At 33.9% G+C, this 16,248-nt stretch overlaps 1 protein-coding gene across 1 annotated transcript in view; it reads left to right on the top strand.

The window, feature by feature from the left end:
* The window catches only part of LOC111045900 (protein PFC0760c-like), an 83,828-nt gene extending 69,435 nt beyond the window's left edge, over positions 1–14,393 (top strand). Inside the window, exon 6 of the mRNA XM_039435450.1 lies at positions 10,674–14,393. Within this exon, the coding sequence (XP_039291384.1) occupies positions 10,674–13,171 (2,498 nt within the window). The 3' untranslated portion in view covers positions 13,172–14,393. The remainder of the gene's footprint in view (positions 1–10,673) is intronic.
* Positions 14,394–16,248: the final 1,855 nt, after the last annotated feature.

Raw genomic sequence — 16,248 nt, 5'->3', positions numbered from 1 at the left:
CCACCAATAGAAGGGGACGTTACAACTACAATTTAAGATACATTCTCCCACCAAGTGACAGCTATTTTCCTTGACAGCTATAAATTCCTTGCCTTATAAGGTTGTGAACCAGACTGATATTCTAGGAAAATCGTTGATCTTCCCAATACCACAACTTCTACACACACACCTATAGAGTCGACACTACACAACGCAGAAAAGCAAGGGTCATGAACTAAGCTGTTGCTCCAGGAAAATTGATGTTATTCTTAGGATCATAGCTTCTACGCACACACTTACAGAGTCAACACAACACAACGCCGAAAAGCAAAACAGCAAAATCCATTTTCACAACAGGCTAACTTCTCAGGCTAATTCACATAATTCTCATCACTCACAATTGTAACAATAAAAATTGTTACATATTGCATTAAGAAGTGGAATTCGATAATAAAAAGAAACAATAATTGTTAATAATTATTATTAATTTTAAATATTGATACAATTATTGTACTTTGATTTCAAATTCGATTCTTCACTTTTAAATACTAGCGATACGTACCTTTCTGACAATGGACAATGCAGCCAACATTATATATGTTGAGGCTATTTATAAATATTAAATTATGAAACAGTAATTTATAAAATATATTGTAGACATAATACCGCGATTCACGATACATAATTATATAGATTGTTACAGTCGTTATGAGATTATCTCTCTATGATTTGTGAGATCGGACACGATCAGCTGTTATTCAAGGTCATTTTACAGCCCTAGGGCCGTAAAGTTTTACCGGCCTGGTCGGAAAACAATCACTTTCGGCCTCCATATGACGCACGTAAACCAGCTCATTACATCCAAGTGTGGCGAAAACACATTTCTATTTCATATAGCCTTACATTATATGAGAGAGAGCAGAGGCAATGTAGGTTTAGATGAGTTTGGCCATTTAAAGTGCGAATACTTTAATGAGCACGATGATGTGAGACAGTTTTATGAGGGAGAAGGGGCGAATAGTCTAAAAATAATTCACTTTAATATACGAAGCTATCATAAGAACATAGACGAGCTTTGATTGTTCTGGAGAGTTTGAGGTAAAGTTTGATCTCATTGCATTGAGTGAAGCGTGGATTGATAATGACAAAATCTCAACACAATTAGAGGGATACGAAGTATTCAGTACGGTTGCGGGATGGAATAGGAGTGACGGTACGGTGGTTTATATTGATTCCAAATTAAACAGTAAAACAGATCAAATAAAATTAGGCCAGGCATCTTGAAAACAGGTTTTAAGTTGAATGATAGAAATTATTCTATCATTTCGATTTATCGTAGTCCGGCTATGAACTCTGATTTGTTCCTTAATGATCTAGAGACATTTTACTGTAATCTTGAAAAAAGAAACACATCTTATTTATTTTTAGGTGACATTAATATAGACACTTTTACCCGTTAACAGAGGGCATAATGATAAAGACAGATACTTGGACTTATGTACTCGAACGGATTCACTGAAGGCATTTATCTACCTACCCGAGTTACCGACTATTCTCAGTCATGCATCGACCACATTTTTGTCAAGCATCCAGACTGCAACGCAATCAATGCGGGAATCTTGAAATCTGATGTAACTGACCACTGGGCTGTCTTATGCAAAATAGTCCAACCACAAGTCGAACCTAGACCTATGCACACACACCAAACTTATTTCAATAAGGTACAATTTCGATCCTTGCTTGAGGCACAATCGTGGGATCAGGTAACAATGCAACAGGAGGCTAACACCTGCTGTGCTCACTTTCTGAGAATAATCTGTCAGTTAAAGGAGAAAGCTGAAAAGCCTTTTAAAGCACGCGCATGCCACAAAAAACTCAAGCCATAGATTACTACCGAGCTGATAAGGGAAATTAGAAAACGGGATAGGATGAGTAAACTAGTTAGAAATAATCCTGGCGACCAGCAATTACTTCATAATTTTCCGTTCATTCAGGAATAGACTCAGTCAAACTTTGAAATATGCTAAAATTAATTATTACAAAAAAGAATTAACTGATAACCCGAATGCAAATAACCCGAAAACGTTTTGGAAAATAATAAATGAGTGCAATGGAACTAAAGTAAAAAAAACAGCAACTCCCCATACAACTTTTTCTTAAAAATATTGAGGATGACAGAGAAGAGAGCATAGTAGAGGTGGCAGATGCTTTTAATGAATATTTTCCTAAAGTAGGAAGTAAGTTAGCTGCAGAGTTGCCTCCCCCCTCACAGGAACTTCATGAAGGCACTTTGTGTAACAATCCCAATTTACAGTTCCAAATACAGCCAGTCACGGAAGGTCAGCTCTTAAAGATTGTAGGAGATATGCCAGGTGGCTCGACCCCAGGTTTTGATGAGATTAGTACAAGTTTAATTAAAGACATATTGATATTCTATTGGTCCCATTAAATCACCTTATAAATCTGAGCCTGAAAACTGGTGTATTTCCTGATGATCTGAAAGTCGCCAAGGTTATAACGATTCACAAGTCCAGTAGTAAAGATAATATGAACAACTATAGGCCCATATCCCTGCTAAGTGTAGTGTCAAAGCTATTGGAAAAATGTGTCAAGGTGCAGCTGCAGAGGAGAACAACTTGCTCTCTAATGCTCAGTTTGGCTTCAGAAGGAGTAAGAATACCTCAGATGCACTTTTTTCCATAAATAACACCTTTATGGAGGCAATCAATCGAGATGAGAAAGCTCTAACAGTATTTATTGACCTGGCCAAAGCGTTCGATTCGATTGACAGGAGTATACTCTTCTCAAAACTGGAGCTTATGGGGGTGAGGGACTTGGCTTTGGCCTGGTTCAAGAGTTACCTTGGTGACAGAAAACAAGCTGTCTCCATTGGGTCGAAACTAAGTGGAGTTAGTGATGTGGAATACGGTGTGGTGCTGGGCAGTACCCTGGGGCCGGTTTTGTTCCTTATCTATATAAATAATATTGATAAGCTTAATATTGAAGGAGAGCTGTTTCTATTTGCAGATGATACTGCAGTTTTATTCAGGGGTGCAAGCTGGAATGAAACTTAACTAAAAGCCGAAATAGGAATGAAGAAGCTGAAGGCATGGTTTGATCAAAACATTCTTACCATGAATGTGGAAAGACAAAATGTCTGCCTATCGCACTTAGAACATCAAGTGAGCCCCCTAATGACTTGATGCTGAAACTCCATTCTTGCGATGATAACTATAGCATTGACTGCAATTGCCAGACAATTGATAGAGTAAAAAGCTACAACTATTTAGGTGTTATGATAGACAGTAATCTTAGATATGAAAATCATATAATCAATTTGCAACGTAAGCTCCGAAAAATGATTTATATATTTTACCAGCTTAGCTTCATACTAAATGAAAAATAAATTAAGTCAGTCTATTTTGCCTATGTCCAATCGATTCTTAGTTATGGTATAATTGCATGGGGTGGAGCGGCTAAAACTACGTTAGGTATTGCTCTGCCTATAGGTAACAGCGCGCCTACAAACAGGTTTTTCCGTTGCAGAGACGAAAAACCTACAGGCAGATGACGTTATCTGAGGCTACCAATAACTAAAAGTGCTCTTTATTTTCAAGATTCAAGATTCTTTATTGCCAGAACAACTTTACATTGTATGAGCACGTCAAAAAATAATAACAATAATTTAACACTTGTGAAATAAAGAGAAATTATGGTATAAAATTAAGCATATGATAAAAGAAATCGTATAATATATGAAGATATTACAATAACAATTTGTCTTAACATTTTGTCTTAGTCTTAGGAACAAACTACAATTCATATTAATAAGTTATTCAGTTTTACCAAAATTAGAAGGTAAATGTTGCATCATGAGCATTCATTATATTGAACATTGAAGATACTCATCTACCGAATAGTACGCACTCTCTGTCAATTTATTTTTTAAAATTTGTTTGAATTCATAGATTGGCAGCTCTCTAATTTCTAAAGAAAGATTGTTATAAATTTTGGCTTGTTGAAAAAATAAGCTATCTCTTGTCTTGGAGAGTCTGATTTGAGGCAGTGATAGATCATTGCCACGTCGGGTGGAGTAAGAATGATTGGCTCCCAGACGCGGAAAAATTCTATATTCATGTTAACATATAGAAAGGTATGAAGAATAAAGAGAGAAGGGAACGTTAGAATTTTAGACTTCGGAAACTTTCTTTACAAGACTCTCTGTTCTTCAAGTTATTCAATACTCTCACTGCCCTTTTTTTGTCAAATAAAAACATTTGTTGCATGACAAGAGTTGCCCCAGAGACGAATTCCATAGGAGATGAGGGATTGGAAAAGTCCATAATACACAAGTAACAAAGATTCAGCATTCAAAGATAACTTGAGTCTCCTTAAAAAGAAAAACAACTCTGGAGAGTCTCCTGCACAAACTCAAGATATGAGGCTCCCAACACAATCTTCTCTCCAATATAAATCCCAACAGTTTGAATGCCCAAAATCGTGCTTATAAATCCACTATACATTTGCGCCAAATGTATTTCAAGGTAATGTTGACTTGTTTGCATGTTTTAAAAGACAGACGAAAATATTCATACATAATAGTTGATTACATTATTATAACGTTAACTATTTGAAACTGTAAATAAACTGAATAAAATATCTTATCAAATAGTTTATCAGAGATTGACAATGATGTAATAACCGAAACCGGTCTTTCTAATTATCAATAAATCAGTGGTTTTTTGACAATTTCTTAGTCTTTTTCATTCAATAAGAATAAAATATCATTGACTATTCGTAGCTTGAACGAAGATGTAATACAATTTTCAATAAATAATTGTATAATTTAATAAATTTGAATAATAAATTATTAATTTTAATAATAAACACCGTATGCAGAGTCATTAGAAATATATCTTGTAAATTGGCTGCTTTGCTTCCAAGATATATCAAAATGACAGAAGGCAATGAAATAATTCTGGTTTCTTTAAAAAAAAAATTTTCAAATTAATATTATACAATAATAAATACACCAGTCACTTCTACCTCTAATTTTATTTTACTTAATTCATCCATTCAGCTATCAAAAATCAAACTAACTGAAAATAATTACAAATTAGTCTGCAGTTTACGATTTTGATTCGTAACATCCAAACATGAACAACACAATAAGCAAACAGTAGTGTTGTGATAAACAAGCGCCATGTTGTGACGTCATCCGACTGGAGGTTTTGAAGAACTGTTCACAGTAATTCCCTCCCCGTTGCCAATACATTAGTTGGATAGAAGCATACCGCGCAAAAAGTGGTATGAGCAGCAGTGTGACTTATGTGTGTGCCTTATCAGAGCCATAGTTAAAGGGATCTGGCAAACGACTCTGCAATGAACATCTATTCATGGGCGAGTTGTTAAATTATGGCTCTGTTAACTATGGGTGACTTTAGTAGCGACTCTGCAACCGGGCATTAGAGTATAACATCAACCTTCAACATTCAAAATTTTCAAATCATAATTCCTGGACCAAAAATCAAGTGACGAAGCAGTGAGTGATTACATAACCTTAACTTTTGGACAACATTTATATCTATCAAAAGTCTTGGAGAGAAATAGTACAGGCTCAGCCTAGTTTTTCCTCCAATTTCATGATTGTATTATGATTATATAGTGTTTTATACAATAAATGAATTATAGGGCAAGGGGGTTAGCCTAGTGCCCAACCCCCAACCTGAAGAACCAGGGTCGTTTGTATAGAGTCACCATCTCCTATAGTGAGTTCCACGTTATAATTATAATTTTTTTCTAGCTTTGTCTAGTTGTTGTAAATGATCGTGCAAAGTTTCAATTTCGTATGTTCAACAATTATTTAGAAAAAAAATAATAATAAGTGAAAAAAGCAAAATGGCCGCTGTGAGAGTAACTGAAGACTTTCGGACAATTTAAATATGATATTCAGATATGGTTTTCACCCAGGAACAATGCCCTAGAGTATTGGTAGGGAGCTCGTAAACACTCTGAATTATGGCAGTGTAGGAAGATAGGAGAAAAGGGATGTCAGATCTCAGCCTTGCCACCCAAACAGCTGATACTGGTATATCTGATCAATTTAAATGTTCATCTTGTTGAAAATAGTTGATCATATTTTATTTGTCGAGAAAATATATTTTTACTTTCCTTGCCCTATTACCATAGGTAAGGAAAGTATTGCTTTCCGAAAAAAATCAAGGTACCCCAATTCCAAATTTCTATACGTTTCAAGGTCCCTGAGTCCAAAAAGTGGTTTTGGGTATTGGTCTGTATGTGTGTGTGGTGTGTGTGTGTGTGTGTGTGTGTGTGTGTGTATGTGCGTCTGTATACACGATATCTCATTTCCCAATTAACGGAATGACTTGAAATTTGGACCTTAGGTCCTTACAATATAAGGATCCGACACGAACAATTTCGATCTGATGCAATTCAAGATGACGGATAAAATGGTGAAAATGTTGTCAAAAAAAGGGGTTTTCGCTTTTTCTCGAAAACGGCTCCAACGATTTTGATCAAATTTATACCTAAAATAGTCATTGATAAGCTCTATCAACTGCCACAAGTCCCATAGGCCTACCTGTAAAAATTTCAGGAACTCCGCCCCATCTATGCATAGTTTGATTTCAGATTCCCAATTATCAGGCTTCAGATACAATTTAAACAAAAACTTCCAAGTGGAAAAGATTGATCATAAAAATCTCTTCAATTAATGTTCAGTAACATTTTCACCTAAAATTGAAAATAAGCTCGAAATTCGAGAAAATGTTATTATTTCAATTACAAACTGTTGGCAACTGTGGATTCTATTAAATGATTCACTATGAAGAGATAGCAAACTTCGTGTGTCTCCAGCCTTATTGTTCTGTCACCAGCTGGGTTGGATCTTGAATAGTAGACTTGAGATGCGCGGGAACACTAGAGTCAGGTGATAAATTTTCATAACGGCAAGGAAAGTTGTGTGAGTGCGCCACACCAGATTTTTTAAAGATGTAGTAATAAATTCATGATTGAGATTAAATATTTTGTCAATTGGTTTAATTTCTACATTGTTGATAAACGATGTGGCAACATCGAAATGCGTGAAAGAGATAGCACCATTTGCTTTGTTGAATGACAGACAAGGATAGCAGCACCATTGCAAATCACATACTGCTATTATAACGTGGACCTCACTATAGCAATCCCTCACCCCTCCCTATATAACAAAAACTTGTGTTATGTCATTCACTGTAACTGTTAAATAGGGTCAGTTAACTTATATTCAGTGTATATAGGGTCAGTTGATGGAACTTATAAGTAATGGAACTTCAAAACAGTTCTCAATCCATCGATTATAACACTGCATATGCGAATAAATGAAATAGTTATTAACAGATTGTTACAATTTGTATATCTTTATTGGAAGTTTTGGCAAATAAATTTGATTTGATTTGAGTTACACAATAGGCATATACAAACAATAAAAGTAATATTTAATTTATCACAATATTTTTTTGTACTGTATTTTTTTTGTTCTTTTTTGTCGTGTCTTAATTATGGTTGTTCGGTACACCTTTATATTTTTATTTAAATTGGATAATCTTTTTCAATATAATTGTTAAGATCACTATAAGGGCCGTTTGCACAGTGTAAGTTTAAGCTAAAGCTTGAACCAAATCTGGATTTTTTTTTGTTTAAACTAAAATTCCGTTTGCACAGTATCAGGTTAAACTCTGTGTTGAGTTTGAACTCTTGGAAAGTTTAAACCTCCAAAGCAGGAGGTTTAAACCAAATAATTTGGGTTAACTTGACATCTGTAAAGATTTGATGGGGAAACAGGTAATAGTAAATTATTTTTCGCCCCACTTGGTTGTAATGAGCTGGTTTACGTGCGTCATATGGAGGCCGAAAATGATTGTTTTCTGACCAGGCCGGTAAAATTTTTACGGCCCTGGGGTTGTAAAATAACCTTGAAGTCAGCTGATTCTGATTTGATGTGAACGTGTTCACAAAATAGTTTATGAAACGGAATCAGTTTATGCTTCTAGAATATTGAATAAAGTATTTTGAAATATTTTGAAGATACTATGATTTAATTTGGATGAATGAAATACAGATAAGATATTATAAACTATTCATATTCAATTTTCAGAGTATGATAGAATCTAACCTCAAACCTCATAGTACCTCGCTTATCACGAAACATGGTGAATAATTTTGGAACTACTTGGGTGCTGAACGTTTTTCAAATAATTTATGAAACTGAATCAGTTTATGCTTCTAGAATTGAATAGAGTATTCTGAAATAATATACTATCATTTTATTTGGATGAATGAAATGCAGATAAGATATATATTATAAACTATTCAAATTCTATTTTCGGAGTAGGATAGAACTTCTAACCTAAACTTCCCAAGTCGATGACAACAAGCATTGTTGACGTTGACATTCAGATTGGCCAAATTTCAAGTGTGCTAAAACAGCTGAACAAAAAACTTTCCATTATTTGTGCTTATTATTCAATAATTAAAACATTTATAATAATATCATTTTATTGTCATATGAGACAATAAAAGAGTATAAACTCAACCTCCCACATAATTGAATATAATCTTTTAGGTTATTTAGACAAATCAGAATAAAAAATAAAAATACTTGGACAATTTCTTGATATTCAGATTACCTCAGATTTGCTAGAGCTTTGACCCTCCACTTTTGCTTTCGAAAGTGCTTAATGAACAATTATTCTCATATATATTGTGTATTTTTCTGTGTGGCGAAAAATAGCGTTCGCACCACAGGCAAAAATGTTTTTCTGGCTCTCAATCTTTTCTAGTCCTCGGCCTACGCCCTCGGACTTGAAAACCGATTTCGAGCCGGAAAAGTCTCAGTTTCGGCCCTAGGTGCGAAATATACTATTTCAACGGTTGTTTTTAATGCTTCTGTAGACGATAATAATTATTATTTAGGTTATAGTGAATCATTATTTGAATGTAAATATAATTATAATGGAGGAATTGATAGAAGTTTGTAATGCGATTGATAAAGATGACTGTGAAGAAATTTCGAAAGAGAAAAATTGGGCAAAAAACGAATGATTCAAATTTCTGGGACGATAGAGAATTTTTTAAACGGTTATGCTTGAGTAAAGCATCTGCCAATTTAGTATTTGATTGAATACATCACTTGATAGAAAATAAGACAATATTTTTAACAGTGGTCTTTGATTAGAAAACATATTCTTAAAACACATAAAAGAGATATTTTGCTTTTGAAAGATTTCTAATAATCAAGGAATACCGTAGTAGATTCAAGCGTAACAAAATAACTTTTTCTTACATTCTAAAATATATTTTTTGGTGCCAACTAAATATAAATTGTATGTAATAGTAATATAGCATTCCATCATTTTATGAAGACTTCTTGATCGCTTTTCACTTTTATTACCGTATGGCTTACAGCTCTGTGGATTTGGTACGAGGAAATAGTAGCTACATAACCTCAATTTACTGATGGTTTGTAAACAAATAACAAATTTCCTGTAAAAATTAGCCTTCCTGTTATTATAAACAATGACATTCTATTACCAACCTAATGCTAAACTAGTTTAACTTGAACTGGATTAGTAAATGCACTGAGAAAAACGATTAAGTTTAAACTTTAAGATTAACTTAAACTCGATTAACTTAATCGAGTTTAGCAATCTATACTGTGCAAACGGCCCTAAGAGTGAGAAAAAATGGCTACTGAAATGTTTAAGTGGTCTAATAAGCGAGTTATGGGTTGTTGAAATGCTAAACCCCGTTTTCTTTCCAGATCATAAGCGGTTTCGAATCTTCTATTGGAGTTTTTTTCAATACGTTCATCATTGGCTTTGTTCTAATAAGCGTTTTTTTCGCGATTAGTGCCAAAATAAACAAGTTATCGAATTTACAAAAAATGTCACTTTTTTATTCATGAACGATATGGGGAATAAAATGTTTTACGTTGTTGGTTATCCATCTTGTTTCCACTATTATTATTACTAACGTATTTGATAAAAATTTTAAGTGAAAAAACACTCACATTGTTTGATGTGGCGACGTCCGTTTCGTGCTGGTATTGCACAAGTATTTAAAATGTTTTAGTTTGGAAAGATACATTTTTTGAATTTTTAAGAGAAGTTCTAGCGACGTCCGTTTCGTGCTGGTATTGCACAAGTATTAAAATGTTTTAGTTTGGAAAGATACATTTTTTGAATTTTCAAGAGAAGTTCTAATAATATAGTCGAACCGTCTATGATATGGAAAGAAACGGAATCTAGAAAGTTAGCACTTCAACAACTCATAACTCGCTTTTTAGACCACTTGATAATTCCAGTTGCCACTTTTTCTCACTCTTATTATGATCTCAACAATTATATTTGAAAAGTTTATCCAATTTAAATAATAAAAAAATGTACCGACCAGCCTTAACTGGTGAGCGTTACTCAGTTATAAATATTTATTGTAAATATAGCAATCACTTATTTATTATAAATTATTTAATTAAACGCCTTCAAGCAAGTTCAGACAAGCACGATTTGGGGAACCAAATTTGGCGAATAATTGATGTAATAAATAAATAATCAATAATCAAATATTTTATTTAATCAAATTATTGTGCTTTTCTTATCAATGATTGAAGATGATATTTTTTCAATTTTCTACAGGCGCGCTAGCTGTGGAAGAATGTAGAATGCCTCTGCCCGTCTTCCTGGCCTTCGTCAAAGTCATCGGACGACCAGATTACGAATACATGCCCGCCAATTATAAAGGCAGATATCTATCGACTTCACAATTCGAAAAAAAAGTAATCAACCGCCTTGAAAACGGTGAATATTCGAACGTGAGGCGTGAATGTTCCCAGCATATTTGTAATAGAGATTCACAGAATACTGGTAATGGAGAAATGAGAGAAGCGGATCGAAATTCTCTTAATTATGGTAGAAGTTTTGGGGATTCTCTGAAACCTAGTGATAACAACTTGAAAGAGACTCGAGATTTTGAAGGTAGGCCTAAGGATGGTGTAGAACCTTCCAGAATGTTTGATGAAAATCCTGTTGAAGAAGTTATCATTATCAGTGATTCTCAAGAAATTAAAGATGACAGTGTTGAAAATCCCCCACATTTGAACTCTCCTAACTTGGAATATCAAAGTGTTGAAGATGAAATCATCAATGAAGACAGAATGAGTGACAAAGATAATATTACCAAACGTAAGCGATCTCTTATTGGTAGAATTTCATTAGTTTTCAAAAGTTCACTCAACCTTGAAGACCAGAAACTTGGTGATGCTCTATTAAATATATCCACATATTTATCTGGGAAGTCCGGGAATGTTGCCAAAATCTCTTTGGAACAGGATAATGAAAGGTATCTTGTTGCAGTTTTGAAAAAGTTATCTACGATTAGAAACAGAATTGACCAGCAGGTGTTTGAGTTTTTCAAGAAAGTGGTTGATAAATTCGCGAAAAATCTGAAGAAAATTGATGAGCGGGTTGAAAAGTCTCACTGTGGTAAAAATTGTCCAATATATGGGAAGGGGAATAGAGTGAAGAGAGAGGAGAATTTTTATAGAAATGGTAAGAGCAAGTTGAAAAATCGTGAGGAAGTGAGCCATGATCATGAAAATTATGTAGCTAAGAATGCGAGGGAAATTAGTAATAGTGTTGAAAGAAAAGATGGAGATGGAGAAAGTAGAATCTGGAAAGAGAAGAAGAATGATAAGTTTGACGAAAACAAGAAAAGAGAAACTGGAGAAGATTTTCATACAAGGAATGTTGAAGATGGAGAAAAGAGGAAGAGAAAAGAGGTGGGATTTGATGGAAGAAAGAAGGATAAAAAACATTTGAAGAATATTGACGGAAAACGGCAAGATTTTGATGAAGGTTTTAAATCTGTGGAAGTTGATAGGGACCAAGATGAAGAGAAAAAAGTGAAAAATCTAAATAAACGTGATATTTATGTGAAGAATCGTGGGGAAAAGTTGAAAGGTAGTGTGAATGATCAGTTTCGGCTGAAAAAAAACTTCGTGCATATGAGTTTTGAGAATATTGGGGAAAAACAGGACTCAAATCCAATATCCGATTATGCTAACTCTGATGTTCACATAGAGAAAAATCAAAAAAGACTAGGGAAACACAGAGTAGAAGATGAAATTGATAGGGAAACCATGAAAATTGAAGATAAAATACAAAAAGGAAAGATGGAACTCAATGAAAACATCGGAAGTTCGTCCGACATGTTTCTAAAGCGTGAGATTGAAGCGAATTCCAAACAGAACGGAAAAATGGATTCAGACTTCATCACAAATGTGGTTGAAAGTTTTGAACGGGGAAATAAGGAAGGTGAAAAAGAGGCATTAAGTGTAGAAGAAGAGGCGCAAAAGCCTGAACAAACGGCTGCTGACAGAATAATTACAGACGATTTATTTCATGCAGCTTTCAATGAAGATACGTTTAAAACGGTATTAGATAATCTGACGTTGAAAAAGAACCCAAATATTGATGATGATCTTTTGAAAAGGGATTCCAGGGAGGAGGAGATTGATGCTAATGATGATTTGAGGAAGAATTATGAAAACGGTTTTAACGATGATAATTATTTGAAAAACGTCTTCAATGATAATGATTTTAAACGCAGTAATTTCGGCGTTCAAGATTTAGAAAATGCTGATAATTCAAATTTGGAAAAGAAACTGTTTGAGAAAGAAGGAAGAGACAAAAAGATCACGAACAGAGAGTTGAAAAAACTGAAGAAACATATTCTGAAAACCACCAGGCAAAATGTCGAGAAACTCTTCGACAGTTTTGCGAGTTCTTTGATGCAGGACTCTGAAAATGGAGAGCCACGCAATTCCACCAGAATCAGTTCAGATGTTATGAGTGATTGGTTTTTGTTGATGGGTGAGAAACGATCGGAAATCAGGAGAATCAACTCGCGATCTGATTGGCTGTTCGATCGCGCCAATGGCCGAAGAAAGTGGCACGAAAAAAATGGAGAAGGAAGAAAAGGGGATGGAACCGAATGGTTGTTTAGAAGAGCCCTTCTAAGACAAAGATGTCGTCAACATCCGAATTCTATTGAATGTAAACGTTTCTCCATGAAAAACCTCAATCGAAAATCTTCTTCCTTTGCAGACAAGATTGTATCACCCAATTGGTATTAATGCTATCTGAATTCGGCTGATGGATCCTCTCTCTGATTGAATTATGGATTTGAAATTTGACAGAAAATCTATTGAATATAGATGTTTTTCTTTGAAAAAAAATAAATGTTAACTCTAGTGAGTGTGTTGTCTATTAATAACTCACAGAACATGTTTTAATAATGTTGCAGCTTTTCTAGTTTTGTGTAAAGCTTGCCAATTTGTTGTCTCCATTTTATAATTGCGTCTATATAGTTTTAGGGAGACAATATATTCCACGTTTGATATTATTACTAATAAATCAATGTGGAATAAATCCAAGGAAAATGTTTTGTTCCTTTTAGTTGAAATTAAGGATTGTTGTAGCTATTGATAATATTAGTTGTTGATAAATTGTTAATTGATTTTTCTGTGATTAGTTCGTAGTTGATAGAGTTTGTTCCTGGTTTCAATAATAATTCTTGTCAAAAGTGTCTCAAATTCAGCTATATGATTACAGAAATTCTCGAGATAATGTGACAATGAAACGTTACTTATTTATTTATTATAATGCAGGCTTGTATGGAAATTTCAGTAGAATGTCAAAAACTGTATTATTGTTATAAAATTCACTGGAAATATTCAATTCTGCACTTATTTGTGAAGTTTTGCATACAGTAATGAACAAGTATCAAAAATCGCTTGGAAAGTTTAAATATTGATATTTAACAAACAACTCTGTTGAAAATATGATTATGTGATTCAAGTAATAAATAATAACTTTGTGTTTTATCTAACTCTGATTTATAATAAACATCCAATTCAGATACTATTTTCATTTTTGTATGAAAATTATATAGTTACTGTGCTCAAATATAATAATGAACTTATCAAAAATATGCACTTTAATGATCATTAACTTTCATAATTTATTGTGGTTAATGAGCGTCCTAGAAACAGGGTAAAAGTCATTCAGAAGAAGAATTATTAATTTTTGATACAGCTATGAAAATAAATTGAAGACTGTCTTTTCACTTAGATTGTTGGATACAAAACTCAGTAGAGGTTGACTTGAAACTGAGTTTCAAACCTCCATAGTTTTCACTCAACGTTTCAACCTTCAACGACGATTTAATATACAGTTCATATTGAAACTTGAGCTTCATGTGAATAAAACTTCAGGTATCAATAAAACACAAAGTTTTGCGTTCACATTTCATTATGGAAAGTCTCTAAAACTTTCCTGGTAACATTCACGTTTGAAGAAATCTGATTCTTTGCAGCTTCAGTTACAACCTTCAAAGTTATCTCCTGATGATAATAAATTAATTTATTCTTATAAGTAAAATGTAGTTATGACTGATCTATCTATAATTATGTTGTGTGATAAAAATGAATTGTTGTCTTTCAATTAGAGTATTATGAGTATCCATTATAAAATATATTTACTTTTAAAAATGTAGTAATTTATTATTGTGTGTTGAAGTTGATATTAAATGTTTAAAACTGTGGATGTAATGTGGAGTTTAATTAATGATATCCTCATATGCTGATGCATAAATTGAGTCCACTTTGTGATGGCAGTGGAGAAATATAGTAAAACAGTGTTGTCGATCCTCTGTCTGTTATTGCCTTCTAAATAATATAGCTGATACCGGTATATCTGATGTAATATCAACTGTTCATTCTTATTAAAAATGATTAATTATATTTTATTCGTCAAAAATATATTATATTTTTAAAATATTAAATTTTCATAATTATTATTGAGATTGAATATTTTGTTGAAAATAATATTCCTACATTGTTAAAAAACGATCTGGCAACGTTGCGGAGCTGGAAAAGAATAGTGCTATCTGCTTTGTCGGGGATGTTTCACAGAGACAAGTAGTGTTTTTGGACGATATTAGTGTCATAGAGACAAAGTTTCATAGGAACAAGTACTTCTATAAATGGCAGTCTCACAGGAACAAGTTTCCACAGAGACAAGCAGTTTAATAGAGACAAGTCTCCAAACTAGTAGCGCTATAAATGGCAATCTCACAGAAGCAAGTTCTCACTCAGACAAGCAGTCTCACTGGAACAAGTACAGTCTCGTAGAGACAAGTTGGGGAATCTTGGAAGAAGCTAAGCGTGTTGCCTACATCTGATTCATTATTTGTTCTAGTGAATTGAATGTTTGCTGTTTTTACCTATTACCATAGGTAAGGAAAGTATTGCTTTCCAAAAAAAATTGAGGGTACCCTAATTTCATGTTTTATAGGCTAACTGCAGCATGGATGAAGTCTAGGATGGGTAGCTATCAACTTTTAAAAAGTTATTTCAGGTATTACAGTAATTTGTTTCTCACACGGTTATGTCTAAAAATTATTTCATTGTTTCAAAAATACATTTTAAATTAATTATACGACTTGTGTACTACAGTATTTTGATAGAATGAAGAAAAAAATGGTGGCTGAGAATTGTTTGTCTACTTTGTACAGTCAATGTCAAAAGTAAAATAAAAATTCTAGCAAACGGACAACTTTGTAAAGCTAGAGAGAGATAGCGCTATCTGTTTTGTTGTAAGATAGAAAGGACAGCAACAATATTGTCAATCGTACACTGCCATTATAACGTGGACCTTACTATATGCACTTGCTTCCACTGCAGAGTGTAGTTCACCTTGGATTTGATTCGGGTTAACTCCCTAGGCTCTTCCACCACTCCGCAGTTGGCGTTTCTCCTCATCCGCCTTCGAGGCCCCTGACAGGTTTGCTAGTTTTGGTCCACTCTGGTATATATTAATTTCACCGGTAACATCCATATCTGGAAGGCATTCCCTTTCTGAAGCCGACACTTGGTTTTGCCGATATAGTTGAGGTCCATGTAAACAGAGTTTTGAGAGCTACCATCATAGATGTTCTCTGGGTACACAACATTATTAAGAGATGAAACCATTTTAAGTCAGTTACTCTTCAGCGGAGTCATGAAGTTAACGGTTATTTTTGGTGGAATGGCATTTGGTGGAAAAGCGTGAAACGATGCAAACGACTTATACTCTTTTTCAAATGACGCAAATCCGAAAATATGGACTTTCAGCTTCCAAACCAAATGTCTTTTAAAGCGTAGAAATATTC

Source organism: Nilaparvata lugens, chromosome 9 (assembly GCF_014356525.2).
Source record: "Nilaparvata lugens isolate BPH chromosome 9, ASM1435652v1, whole genome shotgun sequence".
In the NCBI taxonomy this organism is placed as follows: Eukaryota; Metazoa; Arthropoda; class Insecta; order Hemiptera; family Delphacidae; genus Nilaparvata; species Nilaparvata lugens.
The sequence above is the reverse complement of the archived record's forward strand: the minus strand, read 5'-3'. Positions and strand labels throughout refer to the sequence as shown.